Raw genomic sequence first — 22,032 nt, forward strand, 5'->3', positions numbered from 1 at the left:
AAAATGTAATCCAGCAAATAAAAGTTATTTACAAAAAAATCGCTTCTTTCTGATATAATAAAACAAACTGATGGAGTAATACAAACATTAGAGATGATGTTTTCAATCTAGCTCACAGCTGGAACAAAGTTAAAAGTGACACTATCCAGTGTTCATGGAAAAAACGGTTTGGTCAACTCAACCTGCTTTCAATTCCAAAAACGTGTTTGACCATTCTGGTAACTCTTCTTTGAAATTGACTTCTTAATTTTTGCAAGAGTTTTCTAACAAATGTGAAGTGGATGTTACCCTGACAAATGAGGATATCACCGATTGGCTTGAAGGGACAAGTGAGGAAAATTTTCTGTCCCTGTCTGACGAAGAAATCCTCAGCCAAATTCGATCCCCGGATGACAAATCTAATGATGACTTGGAGGTTTCGAGTCGGCAAACTGTGACCAACAGTGATGCATTGAATGCTCTCAATGTCTGCACTCAATGGGCAGAAGAAAATGACATCGCAAGTAATGATGTCCTGGTGCTTAAACAGTTTTTGATAAAATGAATAAATCAAAGAAACAAAAAAAACAATCAATGATTATTTTTCATAGCCAAAACCTGTGTAAGTATTATTTTTTTCAGAAATAGAAATGTACTGTACTTATCTGTAAAATTGTTTTTCTTACTCCTGATAATCCTGAATTTTTCGATAATCTTGCAGTTGCCCGGTCCCATATGTGTCTGATTATCAAGACTGTACTGTATACTGTAGTCTCTGAGAATATCTACATGTAGGAATTTAAAACCGTATCAATATCCACTCGGTTTTAAAACGCCCCTATTTACATTGATGAGTACAGCGGAGTGAGCTTTTAGCCAAACAGCTATGACGTCAACATTCTCCATACGCTATAGTGATTCTCTCACAGACTGTAGCGCTGCTGCTACCTCTAACGTATTATTTGCTAACTCTATGGTTTGGACAGATTGAAAAACTTAAAAGTTACAATAACAGAGTCAAAACTGGAAAGTATGGCTTCTTTCTTAACTAATGATGATGATAAGAGCATATCATAATTTCTGATAGCACGTGAAAATACAACTTACATTTTACTGTAAATATTTCTCGAAACGGTCAACCAACTTTTTTGATTCCGGATGGGTAGAAATCGCCTCCAGCGCTACGTAACCACCTGGAGACAGCTGCTTTCACCTCCTCATCGTTTTGGAATCTCGCTCACTGAGATCCTTCTGCAGCCTACCGAACACATGATAATTGCAATGGCGCTACGTGTAGACTGTATGGAGGATGTTGCCATACCTCCCACTTGCATCACTGCAGCAGTTCAGACGTCTGGCAGGCTGTGTGAGGTCCAATATTCCCCATCACTTTTCTTTAATTGCCTTACACAACTGGTTCAACGTTTGCCAATACGAAGCCGAGTTGAATGTCGTGCCTTTCGGCACAAATTCCACATTACATGTAACTAATGTCATTATTAGACCCGTATTGAACTATGCTATGATATACTAACAATTTGTTGGTTATTTTGATCCACCTTTTCAATACAAATTACAGTTTGTGTTGCTAAGTTGTAATGTTACAACACTAATTTACCGGGACATGTTTCGCTTTTATTCACAAGCATCATCAGCCTATACTATTGCCTCAAGGTTTGTCATTTTTTGGTTGTTGTTACAAATTTCATTACACTGAATGTAAATCTGATTTCAGTGATAACAAATTTAAAACAAAAATAATATACACATTAAAAATTATGATAATATGATTTGAAATGTTAAAATGGATTAATTCTTAATTCTAAAACACATTGACGTCCAAAACACAGTTTTTAATTTGGCTAAAAATTGTTTGCAATGTTAAAATAAAATTGATTCAACTATAATTTGGCATTAAAATTTGAGTCATAAATATAAATATTGGATGTTAATATAAAGAAGCCATAATTTCTAGAATAGAGTAACATTTCAGTATTGAGAATTATAGTTAAGAATTGTGCGTCGCGCGGCTGTGAGCTTGCATCCGGGAAATAGTAGGTTCGAATCCCACTATCGGCAGCCCTGAAAATGGTTTTCCGTGGTTTCCCATTTTCACACCAGGCAAATGCTGGGGCTGTACCTTAATTAAGGCCACGGCCGCTTCCTTCCAACTCCTAGGCCTTTCCTGTCCCATCGTCGCCATAACACCTATCTGTGTCGGTGCGACGTAAAGCCCCTAGCAAAAAAATTGTGCTCTCTAAATAATGTTATTTAAAAAGACTGTAATTTTGCATTATGCGTGATTAGTCATGATGATAATTTAGAATTGAAGTCTTGAGTTCGTTGGAAAATGGCTTCTAGATTTGATGAGGCTTGCTGCTGCAGTTAGGCAATTTGATCAGAGGAAGCATTGACATATTTAATTCTTGTTTGTAGCGACCAGACTCTCCGTTGGAAGTTGATTGTTTTGATGTAAGTTATGGTTAAAAGGGGCTTCAATCCAAATTTTGAGTACTGGTATCTGATTATGTTTCTTTCGATTTATGGAATGGAAGAAGCATCTGGAACAAATGGAAATGAACTTAAGTAATATTGTGTGTGTGTGTTGTGCTTATAATGTGAGTGCTGATGTTGTATTATCACTTACCCCTTTGTCTGCTGCTACAGAATCTTGTGGGCCTTATTGCGTTACTGTGACTATTGTCTGTTGTGACTCTACTCCTTGTGTTGTACGTATGAAAGAGCTGTTGTGAAGGGCGGGTAGGGGGTTGAGGGGAAGAGATGTTGGGCGGGGCGTTTGCTATTGACGTGCTACGTGGTGGGGAATTCTTATTTGTTGTCGAGGTAGGGGTAGAGGACGATCCTGCAGGCGGGGCGTTAAGCTTTGGCGTGTTATGTGGAGGGGGACTTTTTTGCGTTGCCGAAATGGTTTCAGTTGTGAGTGTATTTAGATTGAATATTTTAAAGAATTTGCTTTTATCTGATTTGAGATTTCGTAATAATGTTGGCAACTGCTCTATTAACGGACTTTTTATTTCGACCGCGTACTGAAAAGGTGGATCAAAATAACCAACAAATTGTTAGTATATCACAAATTCCACATGCACCACACCCTCCATGTCAAAGAACACTGTTGTCATTGCCTTTCCTGCTGAAGGTTGGACCTTGGCCTTCTTTCGTAGTGGTAATGTGGTGTGCACCCATTCCATCAATGTTCACTTTGTTTTGGGGGTAAAGTGGTGGACCTACGTTTCATCCCGTGACGATTCACCACAGACACTCGAAGCCTTCCACAAAATACTGTTGCAAAAATGCCAGTGACAATTAGAAACGTCCCTTGTGAACATTGGTGAGCAGATGTGGGATCCATCTTCGACACATTTTACCAACTCCAAGATGCTGGTGAACAATGGACACCACACAGCCATACAAAATGTTCAGCATGTTGGCAATTTCCTTCAGTGTTATGCGCAGATTCTCTCTAATGATCCCATCCACATGGTCACCATTTGCAACGATACTGGACGTTGCAGGCCTGCCTTCGCGATATTTGTCCATGAGATCCATGCGTCTGGCATCAAATTGCTTACACCATTTTACAATACCTGGGCAGGAAATTTCATGTTCACTATATATACAGCAAAGATTTCACGACGAATGTCCGTGTAATTGAGCCGTTTAGCCCACAGAAATCTGATCGTTGCACGCACCTCAAGTTTGGAGTGAACATCCAGTTGACGTGCCATCGAGCCTAGCTCGCTCTGCATACACAACACGACGGGATACCACACCAACTTTCCTATCAGACGTGTCAGCAGTTACTGTAGCTTGCTCTGCACTGGCCATGGTCACGACACATACAGCGTGCTTTTGCGGCTAGCTAGTATAACTTACTGTTTGATTCGCTCTCATATATTATTAAATTAATAATATATTATGGTTCTACCTATTCAATACAATAACACTTAGTAATGTGAGGTTACATCACAAGTCGATCATAAATGGTACCGGTTTCGACCCTAGATCTGGGTCATCATCAGCTGATCGTTCAAAAGGTACAAGATGAAAGCAATGCTCAGATGAATAACATAGAAGATATAAAAACAATTTTCAAGACAAAACTTCATGTGGAGCTATATAACACTTGAGTGTGGAAAATCAAATTTGAGTATAAAGATTTAACACTTTTAGAAATGAAGATAAGAAAATCGAAAAGAATATTTGGTTTCTCTGAAATGATGTTTAAATTGAAATTAGGATTAAAATACTGGTCAAGATGAATGTAACAATTTTCAGTTGTGTTAGGTAGGGGGTCTTTGTTTATTATTTCAAGTATTTGCATGTCCTGTTCTATGCTTGTGAAATTATGTTTAGAATCATGTATATGATGTCCTACTGCAAAGAATCTTGTATTTTAAAGCATTAACATGTTCTGAATATCTAATAGTAAAATTATGCCTGGTCTGCCCCACATACGAAGAACTGCAGTTGTTGCATTTAAATCTGTATTCCTTACATTTGTTCACCAAGGTAGAGTTATGCAAGATATCTACAATTCCTGTTGTTAGGCCTAAAAGTTATTTTTACATTGTGCTTTTTGAAAATGTTGGTGAATTTATAAACATCTTTATTAAAAGTAAAAGTAGAAAATGCTGAGGCATTGAGTTTTTCTTTCGTAAAAGTGGTTTTGGGACGGTGCTTGAATCTGTTAATATTTGATCTATGAAAAAGTTGTTATAGCCATTGAATTTAGCAATAGCATGGATAGTATTCAATTCGTTTCTTAAATCTTTCTTAGACATAGGGATATTAAAGGCATGAAAGACTAGGCTGTTGTAAGTTGCACGTTTGTGTGCTTGCAGATGCAGAGAGTCTTATAAATTATAAATTTATTAAAAAAATGTATAAAATTATAAATTTACTCATTTGGGACAAATATTTCAGGTTCCCTATGAGAATCAACATCTATATCATGCAAAGAGTCTTGTCGAATGGTGGTTGCTGTTTGCGCGGGTTTTCTAAAAATTTTATAGGATGAAGAGGAAGGATGTCTGTTAATGGTTAAATCTAAAAAATTTATAGCTTTCTTAGTTTCCGATTCGTGAGTAAATTTAATATGAGAGTCAATGTTGGTGAGAAGAAGTGTAGAAGCTGCGTTAGTAATTTCTTCATAACTAGCGACAATATATCTGGCCCCAAAAAAGTATATTAGTAAAATTATTACTACCAATTTTTGTGTATTCTAAGAAATCAAGATAGATCTCCGCCAAAATGCCCAAGGCTAGTGAGCCCATAGCTAAACGATCTTGCTGATATATATAGTATTGTCAAAGGTGAAAAATTATTATTAACGACCAATTTTAAAATAGAAATAAAGTCTTGAATTTCTAGTTTACTTAGGTGACTGTATTTATTTTGCTTATTTTCGATGATGGGGAATAACTTTGAGGTCTGTATACTGGGGTACATATTTACGATGTCAAATGAATGGAGAGAATGGTTTGATTGGATGCCTGTAAGTTCTTCAGTTTTGCAATTTATTCTGTGGTGTTTCTGATAATTTGTTGGCTAAAAAACAGTAATTTAAAAATATATATATTATGGATGAATTTGGATGTATTGCATAAAGGTACAAGATGAAAGCAATGCTCAGATGAATACCTTTATGCAATACATAATTGATTATTGGGCAAATGGGAATTTAGGCCTTATGAATCTTGGGAAGGGCTTTAGCAGTGGGCAGACCTGGGTTCATGTTTAAAAGTTTTGTTTTTTCTTGATCTGTGAAGAGAACAGAAGTATTCTTTAAAGTTTAAGTAGATGTTGGATTTTTTGGGTGGGGTCTTTTTTAACTATTGAAAAAGTATTATTGTTAAAGAAATCTTTTGTTTTTGCGATATAATCAGATTTATCTATTATGACAGTGGTGTTGCCTTTATTCGATTTGGTGATAAGGTCATTATCATTAATTTTCTTTTTAAGATCAAAGATACAATTTTCATCAGTGATTAAGTCATTATTATTATTATTATTGGGAAGAATGTTTTTGTTTTTAGTAGTGAAAATCTTGTCAAGCTCTCTTTTTATGTCAATCCTTAGTTCGTCTTGCTGTTCTAACGGCATTTTATTGATGGCTATCTCGGATTCAATTACTAAGTTCGTGACAATGTTAAGAATGCTGAGGTTTGGTCAATTGTGCTTGAGACCTTTAGATAGAATCAAGTTTTCTTCAGTATTCAAAGCTATCTTAGACAAATTAACAAATGGAGGATGGAACTTTTCAGTTGTTGTGTCGGAAATTTTATTCTCTTTGACAAGATTTTTAGATAGTGAGGAATTTTTTTTTAGCGTGTTAAGCTTTCTCTCCAAAATTAGTTGTTTTTTTGATAACTCATTAAATAATCTATTAGGCATAAAATCTCAAGGATAACCAACTTGTATAATAATCTATTGTCTATTTGGGCTTGGGAAAGTTTCCATTGGACACTTGGGAGTAGGTTAGCTATTTCAAAACGAGTTTTGTATAATCTGTTATTTAAAACGGATTTTTCTTATATAAACAAATGGATCTCATTTTTTAACCAAATTTTGTTGGTTATGTTTTGGATTTGAAGGGAATGAGGAAAAGACTGATGTTTTTTTTTTAACACTGCCTTCAAGAAATTTAGGAGGTAGGTTTTGTGTAATGCATTGCTTCGGAAAGTCTATGTCCTTTCCCTATTTGGCGATCTTAATTCTTAGGCCCTTATAACAGTATAACATACCTTTATAAATTGGATGAAAATGGAGAGGTAAGTATGTTATAGTGTTACATTTCATGTTTTCAACAGACTGACAAACTAAGTTATATTAAGTGAGTCAACACTGAAAAATAATGGCTTACTTAACAAACAGTATGTGAAAAGTTAAAGCTTTAGTAAGAAGCAGCCAGTGAGTCATATTGTGGTGCAATATGATTTTCAAATTGAGAGGTGTAGTTGAAGATGTTCTAGAACAGGGGTTTCCAAATTTTAATAATAACGTGAAGAATAAGTTACAAAATAATATTTTATAGGTCGTTCAAAATTGTAATTACTTTTATATTCGTTATAGACCCAAGTCCGAACTAGTTCATTCTTTAATATTATTTCCTCTTCTTAAAAATTCACTTGATCTGAATGGATTATTTTTCATTTAAAAAAATTTAAAATCCACATTTCAGATAATAATGATTGGTCTTTACGTCCCACTAACTACATTTGATGTTTTTGGAGATGCCGAGGTGCCGGAATTTTGTCGCGCAGAAGTTCTTTTACATGCCGGTAAATCAATCGACATGAGGCTGACGTATTTGAGCACCTTCACAATGATCTAACATCGACCCTACGTACTTCAGAAGGCTAGCGCCTCAACCATCTGACCCACTCAGCCTGGATCTAAATTTCACTCTTTTATGCAATTGTAAAATAATGTTTTACCTAAGTAATTAAAATTATCAAACCTTTATTTCAATTGAATCATGCATATTATTTTTTCATAATGGTACTTCTGTAGGCCTATTATATGCAAAATTTTATGAAAATTGGCCTATTATTCAAATGCGGCCCACGAACATGACTAAGGTTTCCAATATGGCCCTTGAGCCCTTACAAATTGGAAACCCCTGTTCTAGAACAAACTTTGGGGCAACAAATGGGATGAAATGCACAAGGACAAGCTGTGAGTCATGTAGGCTGTTAAAGCGGAGATGTAGGAGAAGTGACTTTGTTATACGCTATTTCCTTAGGGATCATTCAGGAGCATTAGTTCAAAGCACATGTGCCAGTATTTGAAGTGAATGGGAGACTTTCATGGAACCAATAAGAAATCCATACACCAAGTGTTGTGTGGGAGTTGAGTGGTTGGTTGGCAATCAAGTAAAACTTCCAAAAGGTTGGAAAGATGTATAAATACTCCGAACTGGAGGTTTTTTTGGCTGTGGGAAGTCTGTGAGAGCAGAACACTGGCTGTTGGTTGTCAGATGAGAGCAGTTCATTGTTTTTTATTGTGTTAAGTCCCTGAGAGCAAAACATTGGCTACTGAGTGGCAGACAAGAGTAGTCTGGGCTTTTTGTGGAGCAAGAAGCAGTGGCATCGAGATCACCCTTTCTGTCAGCATACTAGCTGAGGACTCTTGTTTTAGCTCAGGAGACTGCATCCAGTTCCAGTGGATTTCCAGAGAAAGAAGACAGAAGGGAGAAAATTTCATCCAAAGACTTAACTTGAATTTAAAAGAGGAGCTCCTAGTTTCAAATGAATTATTATTATTACTATCATAAATTCTGACCGATGCTCTACTCAATGCAGTGACTTAAAATTGGAAATAGAGGTGTAAATATGGTGTTGCATATATGTTCCGGTGTTATCATTAGTAAATAAGAAGGGTATAATTTAAATTGTCAGTTTACAAACAGTGAATGACCAAAAGGATTCTGAATTTTTACAATTTAGATGATAATAACAGAAAATCCGAATAATACTGAAAAAATTGTAGCTTCAGATGGTTTTGACATGTAAAGAGGATGGAGAAGAAACGAGTACCAAAACAGATGATGGAGTTGAAGTTCGAGGGAAAGGCAGAGAGGAGGTGGATCGATTCAATAAGAGGAGTGTAAGGACAAAATGATGGAAAAGAAGTGCTATAAATAACCCGACCTGGCAGGAACTGGATAAGCAGGAGGATAAGGAGGAGGATTCTTCCCATATAATTTAATGTGTTGAGTCATGAACTAAAAAAATAATGGATTTGTAATTTCATTGCACCTTATTATAGGTATAAATTAAAATAAAGACAATATAGATAAAAACAAAATCTCTTAAATTTGTATTCTTCTTACAATCATGGGAAACTTGAGAAAAAAGGAAGTCATTTGAAGATTCAGTCTTGGAGATCGGATCTTAGTTGACTTTTCAAAGCAACAACCCAATTACTGTAGGTTCCACACTTTGATCTGCCACCAACAAGCTCTTCAAATGTGCTTTGTGCAGACATTTTATAGAACAAAACATCAGTTTTAGTTTGTCACTCAGTTCAGTCAAAACATAAAATGTGTTACTGAAAATAAAACAAGAAAGTTAAATTCAATCTTAACTACTGTATAAACCCGAATACCACCCGCACTTTTCCCCCCAAAATATTGGTTCTAAATCTTGGGTGAGGGTCGTATTCAAGCCATTCATTCTTGTAAATATTTACTACGTTTACATGGAGTATTGAAATAAATTTGAATACGGTTACTGTACTCAATGTACCACATGTAAACGGGCATTTGGGTCTTATTGTGTCTTAGTTGTGTTCTAGAAAACAAGATAGATTTTTTCTCAATACGGTTACAGTGACATGTAAACGCAAAATGTACGGTAATGAAATACAGTAAATCAAAGAATATGGGTAAATATGCGGTAAATATGAAAGCTGCTGCTGCGGATGCTCGATCGTCATTTGTTTCATAAGTGTTGCTGGCATGCTGGGTGCGCGAATAGCTGATCGCTGGATATCGTACTTTGCGAGAGTCGAGACTGTTGGTTACTTATGAAATCACGATCAGATATTCCGCCTACTTTTTTAAATCAAGAATTGTTAACATCATAACGCCGACAAGACGAACTCAATACCATTTTACTGGAACCCTCACTCATGTTTAACATATGTTTATCAACTGTCTTCATTCTACTGGAATTAAACATTGTGCTCCATATCACCAAGTTTCTACCAACGCATCGGCAAACTGTATGTCAACACAGCATCATCACGTTAAGAAGAACTCTATTACCAATTTTATTGAACCATCTCATGTGTACAATATTTCAATTTTCGCTTTCAACAGTATTCAAGTGTTGTGCTCAGAACATTCCAGCATATTCTTCAACATTTTAACTGACACATTCAGCAGTCCGAATTATTTTTAACGTCCTTTTGTCCTTGTCCTTTGTGCTTAATCTTAAAACTTTCCAGCTGATAATGTCTACAAGACAGATGAAACATGTTCCGTTATTTTTTAAATGTTATTTAAATAATTAAAAATTTTTTAGTATTGTAAAGGTGGAAAATTTGACCATACCTTTTAAGTATACAGAAGTCTACCTCGCTCACATTTGAGTTCTGTATCTGTCCCGTGAAAGTGCTGTCTCGATAGTAAGCGATGGATTCAAAACGGCATCTGCAGTCATTTACAGTACTGTGCGTGAAGCTGAAATATACGGAAACCGTGCCATTGGCAGAAAGTCCGATATTGATGAATTGTGTATTTGTGATTGGCGGAAGAAGGAAAAACTTCTAAAAAGTAACGGCGATCGCAGAGCATTCCGCGGGAGGAGTGCAGTGTTTTCGGAAATTGAAGAACGACTCCACAAATTTGTGATAGAAAAACGTGAGTTAGAATATGGTGTTTCTAGTGAAATGTGTCAATTGAAAGCACTAGAGATCTCAAAAGAACTCAAAACACAGGGTTTTAATGCAAGCCGCGGATGGATCCAAAACTTTTATTAGACAAATAGATTGTGCATTTGGAAACACATACGTCTATTTCACGTCGTCTCCCTGGGGCGTATGAAGAAAAATTAACGGCCTTTGAGCGTCATATTATTCATTTGAGGAAGCAAAATTCTTATTTGCTGTCACAAATTGGGAATGCTGACCAGACTATTTTTAAATGCCGTTGGAAAATACAGTGGATATAAAGGGTTTTAAAAGTGTAACCATCAGAACAGGTGGTAACGAAAAGCAACGATGCACGGTAATGTTGTGCGTATTAGCGGATGGAACCAAACTCTCTCCATATGTGGTTCTGAAAAGGAAAGCACTTCCGAAAGGAAACTTGCCGTCCGGTGTTATTGTTAGAACACGAGTCCACCTGGATGGACAGTGCGTTAGTTGAAGACTGGGTGAAGTGCGTTTGGCAACGTCGCCCGGGAGCTTTGTTACAAAAACAAAACATGCTTGTGTTGGACAGTTACCGAGGACTTACAACTGACGCCGTAAAAGATATGATGAGGAAAGGAAAAAACCGATGTTGCGATAATTTCCGGAGGACTCACTTCTATTCTACAGCCGTTGGATGTGTGCGTTAACCGGCCTTTCAAAACTGCAATAAAACAGTTGTACACCGAATGGATGCCTGATGGTGATCACGCGTTAACACCAACCGGACGAGTGAAGAGGCCTGAAGTGGGACTAATATGCAGCTGGATCAAGACCACATGGGCACGCATTCCAAATGATCTGGTGTCCAAAAGCTTTAAGAAATATGGAATTTCAAATTCAGTGGACGGTAGTGAGGACGACTATTTGTGGAAAGATGCCAGCGACAAAAGTTCCTATGGTGAAACTTCAGATGACGACGGTGAATTGTGAATGATCTGAGTATTGGACCGATTTTATTTACGATTTGTTTGATGATTTTATAAACTGTAAGCTGTCTGAATTTATATTTGTGGTATATTTGAAGAAAATTAAATAGGTACGCAAGTTATTTGATTTTTTATTTTATTTTTTTCCGTATTTTGCCGTCTCAAATTTAGGGTGCGGGTCTTATTTGGTGGCAGGTGGTGTTCGGGATTCATACGGTATTCCATCTTTAAGACAGAACGCATCTTTGATAATCAAATCTGTATTGTTATGATGGGTCTCAAAATGGTTTGCAAAAATATTTGTAGAAAAATGGTTAAAACAGAAATTAAATGCAAGTCTTACCTAGCATTGTTTTCCATAGGGCGGAACTCAGACAGGGGTGGGGGGTGAGGAAGAGGCACACCTCCAGAGGAGTCGCTGTCAGCCTCGCTACTCTCCTCCGCCCGTCCTGGGGGGCAAGCCAGCAGATGGCTGGGGATGCCCCGCAGCTCACGACTCGGAGCACTACCCACTGATGCCCTGGGTTAGCATAACATGCACACATAGTAAGAACCTGGTGGTAGCATGCACATTTAATGCAAGGTTATAAAGGTTCAGTCACATTAGAAAAACACAATAATCTTACATGAAACACAAATTGAACAGTTATGAATAGAGCATTATACAGAAATGACATACTATGATTAGATGACCAGTACAAGGGACACATTCAAACTAAAAACAGAGAATGATTAGCAGTGTTCTTGTACATGGAAATACATCAAATTCATTCTACTAGTTATACCAGGTGAATCAGATGCCCCTACCAATATTGTTTTATGCAAACCGCAGTTATGTCCTACACAAAAATAGGAAGCTGTTATGCCATCATTTTATCAAAGAATAGAAACCACGAGTGCACTCTATAAATGATCTGATATGTACAGGAAACATGTGTGAAACGTGAAATAGACTATTACAATAGCTGTTATCTACATGCATTGTGGCATGATGCAGCATCGCATAGACGGTAAGAGTAAGCCAAACACTATGGAGCACCAGTCTTACATGTGATAAGTTTGATTCCGGGGCAGGAATGTTTTTTATTTTTTTATTCATTTTGTTTTTACCACCTCTCAGTGTACACAAAATATCATTTTTTATACATATTTTCAGAATGGCCGTTATGTCATCAGGGTCGGACGAAAACAGGACAGGTAGTGGAGGGGGAACCAAACTGCACTAAGAATGGTTAGTTACATTAGTAAGTACTCAAAGTGATGACCTACATGCTTTATGCAAATCTGGGCATGCCACTGAATGAATATTCTAATGCACCATAGCATAGCTGGTGTTATTGATCTGCACGTTTTGGTGACGAGTTGTCAAAGATGATTGGGATTTTGTAGTTCCTGGGTGTAAACTGTTCATTTTAAATGCCCCCATAACAGTGTGGTGTTAAATCTAGTGACCTGGTGGGTTACGAGACAGGTCCTCCTTTTTCTACCCATTTTCCTGGAAGTGTCTCATTCAGATGGTTACGGATGGTGAAAGTCCAATGCAGTGAAGTTACATTGTTAAATGTTCTCCAAGTGGCACATCCTTCAACAGAAGTGGCAGTTCATGGCATAGAAAAAGCAGGTAGTGTGCGCCTGTTATATGGACCTCAAAGAAGTACAGTCTAATAAGGCTATCACCCGAGATTCTACATCATACATTCACTTCTGCCTGTTGCACCCACGAATTGTCAGCCCTCTAATAGTGCATGCTGTGGCAGTTGACAGTACCGTTACAGTGGAAATGCTGCATCATCCTTTTCCCAAATTTCATAACAGCCACTGACAGAAATTAATTTGAGCTTCAAAATCATGATTGTGGAGCTCCAAGTTTAGCTGACGACAGTAGGGGTGATATTCATGCACCTGCAGTATTCATAGTACGGAAGCCTGGCTGATGTTCACCTGTTTTGCAACTGCCTGTGTAATCATGGATGGGTTATTATAAGCTATGTCTAGAACAGCCTCCTCATTCTCACCAGAAGTTACGGTCTTGGACAGGTGGTATTGTCTGAAGTACCTCTGTTGTTCGTAAATGTCTTTCAACACTGCAGAAAATCTTTTCAGTCGGATGTTACCTGTCCAGATACCATTTCTGACAGAGATAAATTCTCTCTTGCTTCCCCATGGACAAGCAGCATGTTAACGTATTTGTTCATGGAAAATATGATGAATGACAGAAGAGACTTCATTCCGACCATATAGCAATTCAGTGTTGACCGGGCGAGTTGGCCGTGCACGTAGAGGCGCGCGGCTGTGAGCTTGCATCTGGGAGATAGTAGGTTCGAATCCCACTATCGGCAGCCCTGGAAATGGTTTTCCGTGGTTTCCCATTTTCACACCAGGCAAATGCTGGGGCTGTGCCTTAATTAAGGCCACAGCCGCTTCCTTCCAACTCCTAGGCCTTTCCTATCCCATCGTCGCCATAAGACCTATCTGTGTCGGTGCGACGTAAAGCCCCTACCAAAAAAACAGTGTTGTGAGCAAGACTTGTATTTTATTTATTATTTATTTTGTTTTTACCACCTCTCAGTGTACATGAAATATCCTCTTTTATGCATATTTTCAGAATGGCCAATTAGTTCCATACAGAATGTTGGCAGAGAAATATTGACATTACGACGACTTCACATATTTGCGCTGGGCTGCAGAACAAAATACTGGTAGGGGCAGCTGATTCACCTGGTATAATAAACACAAAACAGGGTACCATCAAACTGATCAGCAAATAATCCTGATTAGCTGAAAGTGGTGATGTATGGTTCACGTATATATTTAACAACATCAAAATATGATAACCCCACCCTCTTCAAAATAATAAACATAAAGGGCAACAAATGTAGTCAAAACATTTCACTCCAATAATGGACATTTTTTTCTTACTCAAAACTATCCTATATATATGCATTTTTATCAAGAGTAAAAGAAAACTCGAAAAGACTTACATAACAATATTTGAAACACAAACATATACTATAAATTTTCATATGAAGCGAGTCTTTCTAAGAGAAAAGAGAGGAAGAAATAGATTACATTGCTATATATTCAATAAGGGAATACATATATCGTGGTAATCAGCCTGTGTACTTGTGTTTATTTATAACTTGAAAACAGGGATTGCTGCACGTGTACTTGATGTAAGGTATAGAAGTCTCGTCAGTTAAGGTGGTGTTCTTATTACCAAATCCTACTTTCCTTACTACTACTACTACTAGTGGCTTTTGTTCCGCAAACTACTTTTACGGTTTTCAGAGACACAGAGGTGCCAGAATTTAGTCCTGCAGTTCTTTTATGTGCCAGTAAGTCTACCGACATGAGGCTGACATATTTAAGCACCTTCAAATACGACCGGACTGAGCCAAGATCGAACAATGGCCAGCGCCTAAACCGTCTGAGCCACTCAGCCCGGCTTTCCTCATTACTAAAATAGCTCCTGATTTACATACTTCAAAGATAGAGCTACGAGGGAGGACAGGATCATACAGAAGGATGAAATGCAATGAGAGTTCAGTGTCAGTAGAGGAAGAGTTAGGCAGAAGCGACAAGAACAAAAATTCTACATCTTCACACACTTAGCCGTTTTCTTCTTGTATCTCCCCTTTCTCCTAATTCTACACTCCTCATGTCCAAGATCTCTCAAGACTAGCCCTCTCAGTGCATGCATTCTTGTATACATTTTCCCATCCTTAATGAAGTAGGAAGCAGAAATAAGCTTCCAAAGAATTAATATAGTTAGTTCTGGGATTAATGACAAAAGCCCATTCATGAGCATTAAACTATATAAAAATGTGAATTTTGTCTTTTGCATTTTCATATTTATTCTACTTTCTCTTCCTAATACTGTCACCACTCACAATGACATATCTTTTTAGTTTTCTTTGTGTATGTGTGTATCTTCTTTCTGGTCTTTGTATATATTCATAACCGGGCGAGTTGGCCGTGCGGTTAGGGGTGAGCAGCTGTGAGCTTGCATCTGGGAGATAGTGGGTTCAAACCCCACTGTTGGCAACCTTGAAGATGGTTTTCCGTGGTTTCCCATTTTCACACCAGGCAAATGCTGGGGTTGTACTTTAATTAACGCCATGGCCGCTTCCTTCCCACTCCTAGCCCTTTCCTATCCCATTGTCGCCATAATACCTGTCTGTGTCGGTGCGATGTAAAGCAAGTTTGTAAAAAAAAAAAAAAAAAAAAAAAAATTCATACACTATACATAGCTTCCGGTTCTAGTGTTTTTGTAAGTATAGAGTGCACACAATATTGTCTCATATTTAAGAGTAACCATGTTTGCAACTTCCTTACCTGGTAGTTATTATTAACTGTTAACTGTGTGTGCTGTTCCTTCATACTTCTTTATCATGTACTTATTTGTTAATACAGTCAACTCTCTCTAATTTGAATGCGGACAATTCAAATTGTCAGATAATTTGAACAGAAGTGCCCTTGAAATTCCAACGTACAATATTAAAAATTTGCATGTAATTCAAATGTTCAATCTGTTTATTGGATAATTCGAAGGCAAGATTTTTGAAATACAGCAAATTTTCCTACATTCCAATTTTAGTAAAATTTAGGAAATTCATAGGCAATCCTAAGAATTTCTAGAGCTAGACTGATAGCAAACAGAATTCCTTGTTCTCAAGAGCAAGGCAGAATGTAATACCTAAGTTCTGCTATTCATGTGTTCTAAATATTATAATGTGCCTTTTACGAAGTGCAATTTCCAGAGTACCTAGGGGCTTTGCAAGGACATGGCTCCTGGACCAGATAACATCCCTAACCAGATGTTGAATTATCTCTGTAAGGACAGCTTATGCTATCTTCTAAGAGTGTTCAACTGAACCTGGTTGGAGGGTGAATTTCCATCACAGTGGTGAGAGAATAATAATTCTAAAGCCTGACGAAGATCTGAAGTATGCAGGGAGCTACAGACCTATCCATCTGACAAATTGCCTGTGTAAACTATTTGAGAGGATTGTGAATAGAAGGCCTGCATGGCGCCTGGAAGAAAGATGACTGTTGTCCAAATATCCGTGTGGCTTTCAAGCTACAGATCAGCTGATATGCCTGGAAAGTTCTATTTGGATTGCTTTTCTCTGAAAACAGCACCTGATGGCTGTTTTCTTTGATTTGGAAACAGTCTATTGCACCACATGGCGTTATGAAAATTGGTAATTACTGGAAATTCTGAGGTAATTTGCTGGTATTTGTTGCAAATAATTTCCTTCTGTGTCTATCTGAATAGGGAGTCCCCCTCAGGGATAGATTTTAATTGTCGCTCTATATGCGATTGCCACAAATCGTATAGTTGCTGATACAGGTCCAGCAATCATACCATAATTATACATAGACAATTTTAGTCTATTTTTAGCTCACAGACTGTGTGGAGACCGCTGAGCGACAGTTACAACAAGGTAAGAGAGTGAAACAATTGGCACTATGATGTGGCTTTCGATTTTTAATGGGCAAGACCTCTGTGTCCATATCTACCAGAAACATACTCTCCATCCCCATCCTGAACTTTACATGTAGTAGACACACATCAATTCCTGCGGCTCCTTTCTGATAGTAAATTATTGTGGGAGTCACATGTACATAAACTGAAAGCGATGTGTCCTAAGAAACCAAATATATTGAGGCTTCTTAGCAACACAAAGTGTATGCGTGCGAGTTCCCACAGTGCTCTTATGTTTCTATTGGGCACACATTTTATCGATATTAGATTACAGCAGTACAGCATATAGATCGGCTATGAAGTCTGTTCTTGATAAACTTAATAGCATCCATCACAACAGAGTTAGATTTCCATGCAAGTCGTATCACTGTTCACAGAGTCTGGAGTTCCACCTTTACATCTGACAAGGGAAGGGCCAATCTTATATAAATTTTGCACACACGCTAAATGAGCCAAGAATAACACAATGATTAAAATACTTCTTTTGGAAATTAACTCGTGCAGCCTACAGAAAGCGTTAAAATTTGTATGTTTGAATTAGCGCGTTTGGCTACGCAGGCCACTACTCCATGCCCTACCCGCAACTCGCACTATCCAACAGCTGATTTGAGGCCATGCTGACATACTCTTATAGTCATTGTATGGGACAAGTGGTTGTTTGTATAATGGTAATCAAATGGGCAAAGTTATTTCTGTGTATGAAGAAAAATATGGAACATGTGATATTAAACCCTTATCCTCACTTCATTAGGTGTGGTCGGTGTACAACCGCTTTGTATTTTCAACATTTCTACCATGAGCATCAATGTTGCAGAAACTATGATGAATAACTTGCATTCGTGTCCAACGTCCCTTGCTATACTGATTAACCTTTATTTTCCGTTTAGCAATCTTATTCTATTGCCTTTATTGACCCACAATCAATGGAATAGAAAAGAAGATCAGCGACGCAGTCTCTTGACGAGTGAATCCAGCACGCACCGCAGTCCTGCATAACCAAGCGCGCCAATTCAAATGTGCAAAACTTTAATGCTTCCTGTACGTTGCACGAGTTAATTTCCGAAAAATTGGTTTGGCCATTGTGTTATTCTTGGCTCATTTAATATACTGTACCAGGAAGGCCTAGGTCCTGGCACATATAAATTAAAAACTTTATTTCCAGCATACAATTTCATTCCGATATGTGAACAGCTGAGTAAAAGAACATTCTAGTACCTACAAGACTTCACGAGCAAGCCAGGCAAGGTCAGGTGACGTCACTGCCGCTTGTAACTTGCCTCCCCTATAGACGTTTCTCGAAGTTTTTTCATTAACTTTTTAACGCCTGGACCGATTAAACAGGACCAATGCTAAATTTTAGCTAACATTATAAAAGTAAAACCCTGCAAATTTCAAGTCAATCTGTCCAGTAGTTTTTGAAATATAACAATTTAAAGTTTGGAAAGAATGAGCACTCTTCGTCACAGGACTCATAGCGCCGCCCACCTGGCGGGGATGTATAGGCCACTATGTCAAGGCCAGCAAACAGAGAGAGGCAGAGGGAGAGAGAGCAGTTTGACCCTCGTGGCGAGTACAGTCTGTCAGTGCAGTCTCGTCAGTGAAGAAAGTATGTTCCATCGCGTTTCGCGAGTAAGTAGTTATGGCCATAATCGAACGCCGTTGAACTTGTAAAGAACATCGCACCGTACTTATTTTAACGTGCCACGACGACGATAAAATACTAGACATTTCTGGAATATAACACTTGTGAAATTATTGGAGTGAGAATTCAAGTATTTGATATTTACAGATTAGTACATGGCATTGTGGACTTTGTTAATTTTGCGTAATAGTGAACTACGACGATACCTCAAATTATCGTGTGCGATAAACAGAAACCATCATTTACGACAACTTTGATTATTCTAGGACTCATTTCTTTTAAGACAGTACATCCTTGAACTGTGTGTAACTTTATTTCTCAGTGTTTGTGCTATATTAGGACAAGACTTTACTGTTTTTCCAGTAATAAACTCGGTGAACATTAAGAACTTTTTATTAGATAATTCATGCTAGTATAATATAATCACGACCAGAAAATCATCTCAATCTGCTTATGATAGTGATTCAGAGACTGTGATAAAAATTATTACACATTGCATTTTCAAGTGTTTGAACTGTGCTTACTACTTCACGACCGTATTTTCAGACATTATCAGTGATTATTTTAAACTGTGTCTTATGCAGCAAAGACTGTAATTATTAATTTAACATCATAAAATTAGAATATGAACTGAACTGTATTTTACGACAGTGAGTGATAATAATATCCTTGATTACTCAGTTTAATCGTGCCAATTGAACTTTCCGTGTGCTAATGTCACCTCCAAGAGCAGCGGAAATCTTGGTGAAATACTACAAGATCCAGTTACATCAACCATCATTTCATCTATGGTACCCATCGAGGGATGTCAACGTGGTCTCTTCATGGAACATCGCCGAGTTCGAGTCTCCGTCCGCACTCCGCAGAATGATCCAGACTCCCATTCTCCACTTCAACATTCGTAAGCTGAATTTTCTTTTCTGAGTGAGTAATCACAAACTGACTGATTTTTTTTTGCAAAACTATTAATCCAGAACAGTAATATTCCAGTGCTACGTGTGAATAATATTTCACAATTTTCATCATTTCTAAGAAGTTCACATTTGGTGATGCATTTATTTTCAAATTTAATAACTAATTCACATTATGTAGAAGAACTTTAGGGTTTTCAAGTGTTTTATGATCCTTAATTTCAATTCTAACAAACTGAGAAACATTCAACAAGAATTTAAATCTTTATTTCAACTTTTCAATAATAAGTGTGTGTGTTCATTTTATGATTTAAGACTTAGAAAGACTCTAGGAGCAAAATTGATACTTAGTGTTTTCATAAAAGTTAAAAAAAAGACTATAGGATATCAATGTCCCATGAAAGAGTGATATTTTTTTTTTATTTTTTTTTGAACTGATTGCAAGAAGATCTCCGTTTAAACCTTTTGATTTTGGCAGATTTTGATGAAAGATTTGAGTCCTATATTAAGATTGCAGGGTGACGAATCTTTGAATATTATTAATAAATTGTTTGGAAAAAGTATAACCATCTATTATTCGCCTTGCGATTCTATCCTTCTCTGTATCGGCTCCAAAATCACCGTACACTACCTGATGTCCTTCTCATGCCCAAAACCCACGAACATTTCCTGGTACAATACATATGTGCAAAGTTTAAGTAAGATCCGCGCTCTTCCCTTGTGAGTAACTTGCAGGTTCTGTTGTAAAATGCTGCAAGCCTTTGGCAGATGCCACCTCATCTGAACCATCCTAGCGTATTCCATGACAAAAATCACTGGCTGTATGCTGCACATCCACGAGCAACACTGCTGGTTGGAATACAAAATATGTGATGCAACTTTGGTTTCTTGCCTAGTTAATGTGCCACATAAAATGCTACCGTGGAGAGTCCGTCATTGGACAGCATATACTGCACAGCTTTCAAGCTGGCATAAAGGTCTGCTGTTTATCCACTGCAAGTTTCAGGTCAAGAAAAGAATGGTTGAATGGCCCACCTTTCCCTCTGCCCTTGAACCGTCTGTGTAGAGGACATCTGATCCTTGATATCTACTCGCAGTGGACCTGAAACGACTTCGATGAATGGACAGCTCTATGTTAGCTTTTGGGCCAGTGTACAATCCACTGAATGACAGCATTACCTTTTGTGTACTGGCTCTTTGAGTTCGTTGCAGTCAATCGATACATGTTTCTCACAATAACCCCTGGTGTGACATACATGATCTGCTGGATGGGTTGTGGAACGTTAAGCATCAGAATTAAATTTGTATGTTCACAAGCAACTTGGGTGTGGCAGCGAACGGAGTTAGCTGATAAGGCTGCCAAGGAGGCAGTTACATCATCCCCGTTGCTTTACACGGTTCCCAGCTATAGTGGAACCTCGTTAGTACGTTTTTGAAGGGTCTGAAAAATTTGGACGTCCAATGCGGCAAAATGTACTACCAAAACATGCTATCTGTATTTATGTGTACAAAAGAATGCAGCGTAAATGTGCGCGTTAAAGTGCCGACCTTAATAATTAGTTTCATGCACTACTATGGTGCAGAATATAAACCTAAGTTATTGTTAACTTACTCAGGATATAAATAACAATGCAAAAATGAATTACTGTACCTCTACACTATAATGTATTCCAACTACTGCACATTACACAGTACAGTATAACATATTTCAAAATAAATAAATACTACACATTACATAGCTTTGAAAAACATATCCGGAGCGGACTGCCTTTTCTTTTCTTTTGTCCATGTTCACATAGAAACGAATCCATCTTTGTCATTATAGCCATGTCATCAATAACAAAACTTGTGACATTATCATCACACTGTGTCCATTGCTTTCAGTGCTTTTGAAAGAGTACGCAATGGTGTGAGTTCTGGTTCGTCCCCTTCTTTGTTTTTTTCCTGTCTGCTGATCAAGAATTTCATCAATTGTCATAGACTGACAGAACACAACACTGTCAGCACAGTCTATATAAGCATCAAAGCTTACGTTTTCTTCGCCCACTATCCGATGCCATTCATCAGTCATCACCAGGTTTCTGCCTACAGGTATGACGTCATCTGCAACAACACGACAGAAACCAGCTGTGATCGGTTCAATGGAATCTTAAGCAGATTTTACAATAAACGTCGCTTCCATACTTCTGTTTTCCTCGTAGTGGTTTGAAGAGACACCAACTTGTTCTGAACGAGCCACTTCTTATATTTTTGTTTTGTGCATTTGATGATGCCTTGATCAAGCAGCTGCAGGTGACCAGTGCAGTTAGTCGGGAAAAAAGAAATTACACCATGTTAGTGGGATGTGCTGCACATTGGTCAATGAACAGCAAGATTTTCCTGTTCTGAGCAAATATTACTCAAATATTGCAGTTGTTAGCCAGGCGTATCCATTGGATTTGTAAGGAAATGTTCACACATTTTTAAAGCAGTAAGGACTCCTCGCTTTTCCTATTACCAATAGAACCAACTTTTCCTTTCCACTTTCAGTGCAGCTCAACAGGACTGTCAGTCTCTCTTTACTCAACTTTCATCTGTGACATTCTTCTCCTTTAAATTCCAGGGTTTTGTGAGGTAAGAGATGGAAAAACAAGCCAGTCTCGTCCA

At 37.7% G+C, this 22,032-nt stretch overlaps 1 protein-coding gene across 7 annotated transcripts in view; it reads right to left on the reverse strand.

Annotated features, from left to right (window-relative positions):
- Asator (tau-tubulin kinase asator) overlaps nucleotides 1-22,032 on the reverse strand; it is a 500,954-nt gene that overhangs the window by 12,951 nt on the left and 465,971 nt on the right. For 6 of the 7 annotated variants that reach the window (XM_067135206.2, XM_067135211.2, XM_067135205.2 and 3 more), the window contains one exon: nucleotides 11,689-11,865. The exons of the other annotated variant lie outside the window; for it this stretch is intronic. In XM_067135206.2, coding sequence (XP_066991307.1) covers nucleotides 11,689-11,865 — 177 coding nt within the window. The remainder of the gene's footprint in view (nucleotides 1-11,688; nucleotides 11,866-22,032) is intronic. 7 annotated transcript variants of the gene reach the window in all.

Source organism: Anabrus simplex, chromosome 1, assembly GCF_040414725.1.
Source record: "Anabrus simplex isolate iqAnaSimp1 chromosome 1, ASM4041472v1, whole genome shotgun sequence".
In the NCBI taxonomy this organism is placed as follows: Eukaryota; Metazoa; Arthropoda; class Insecta; order Orthoptera; family Tettigoniidae; genus Anabrus; species Anabrus simplex.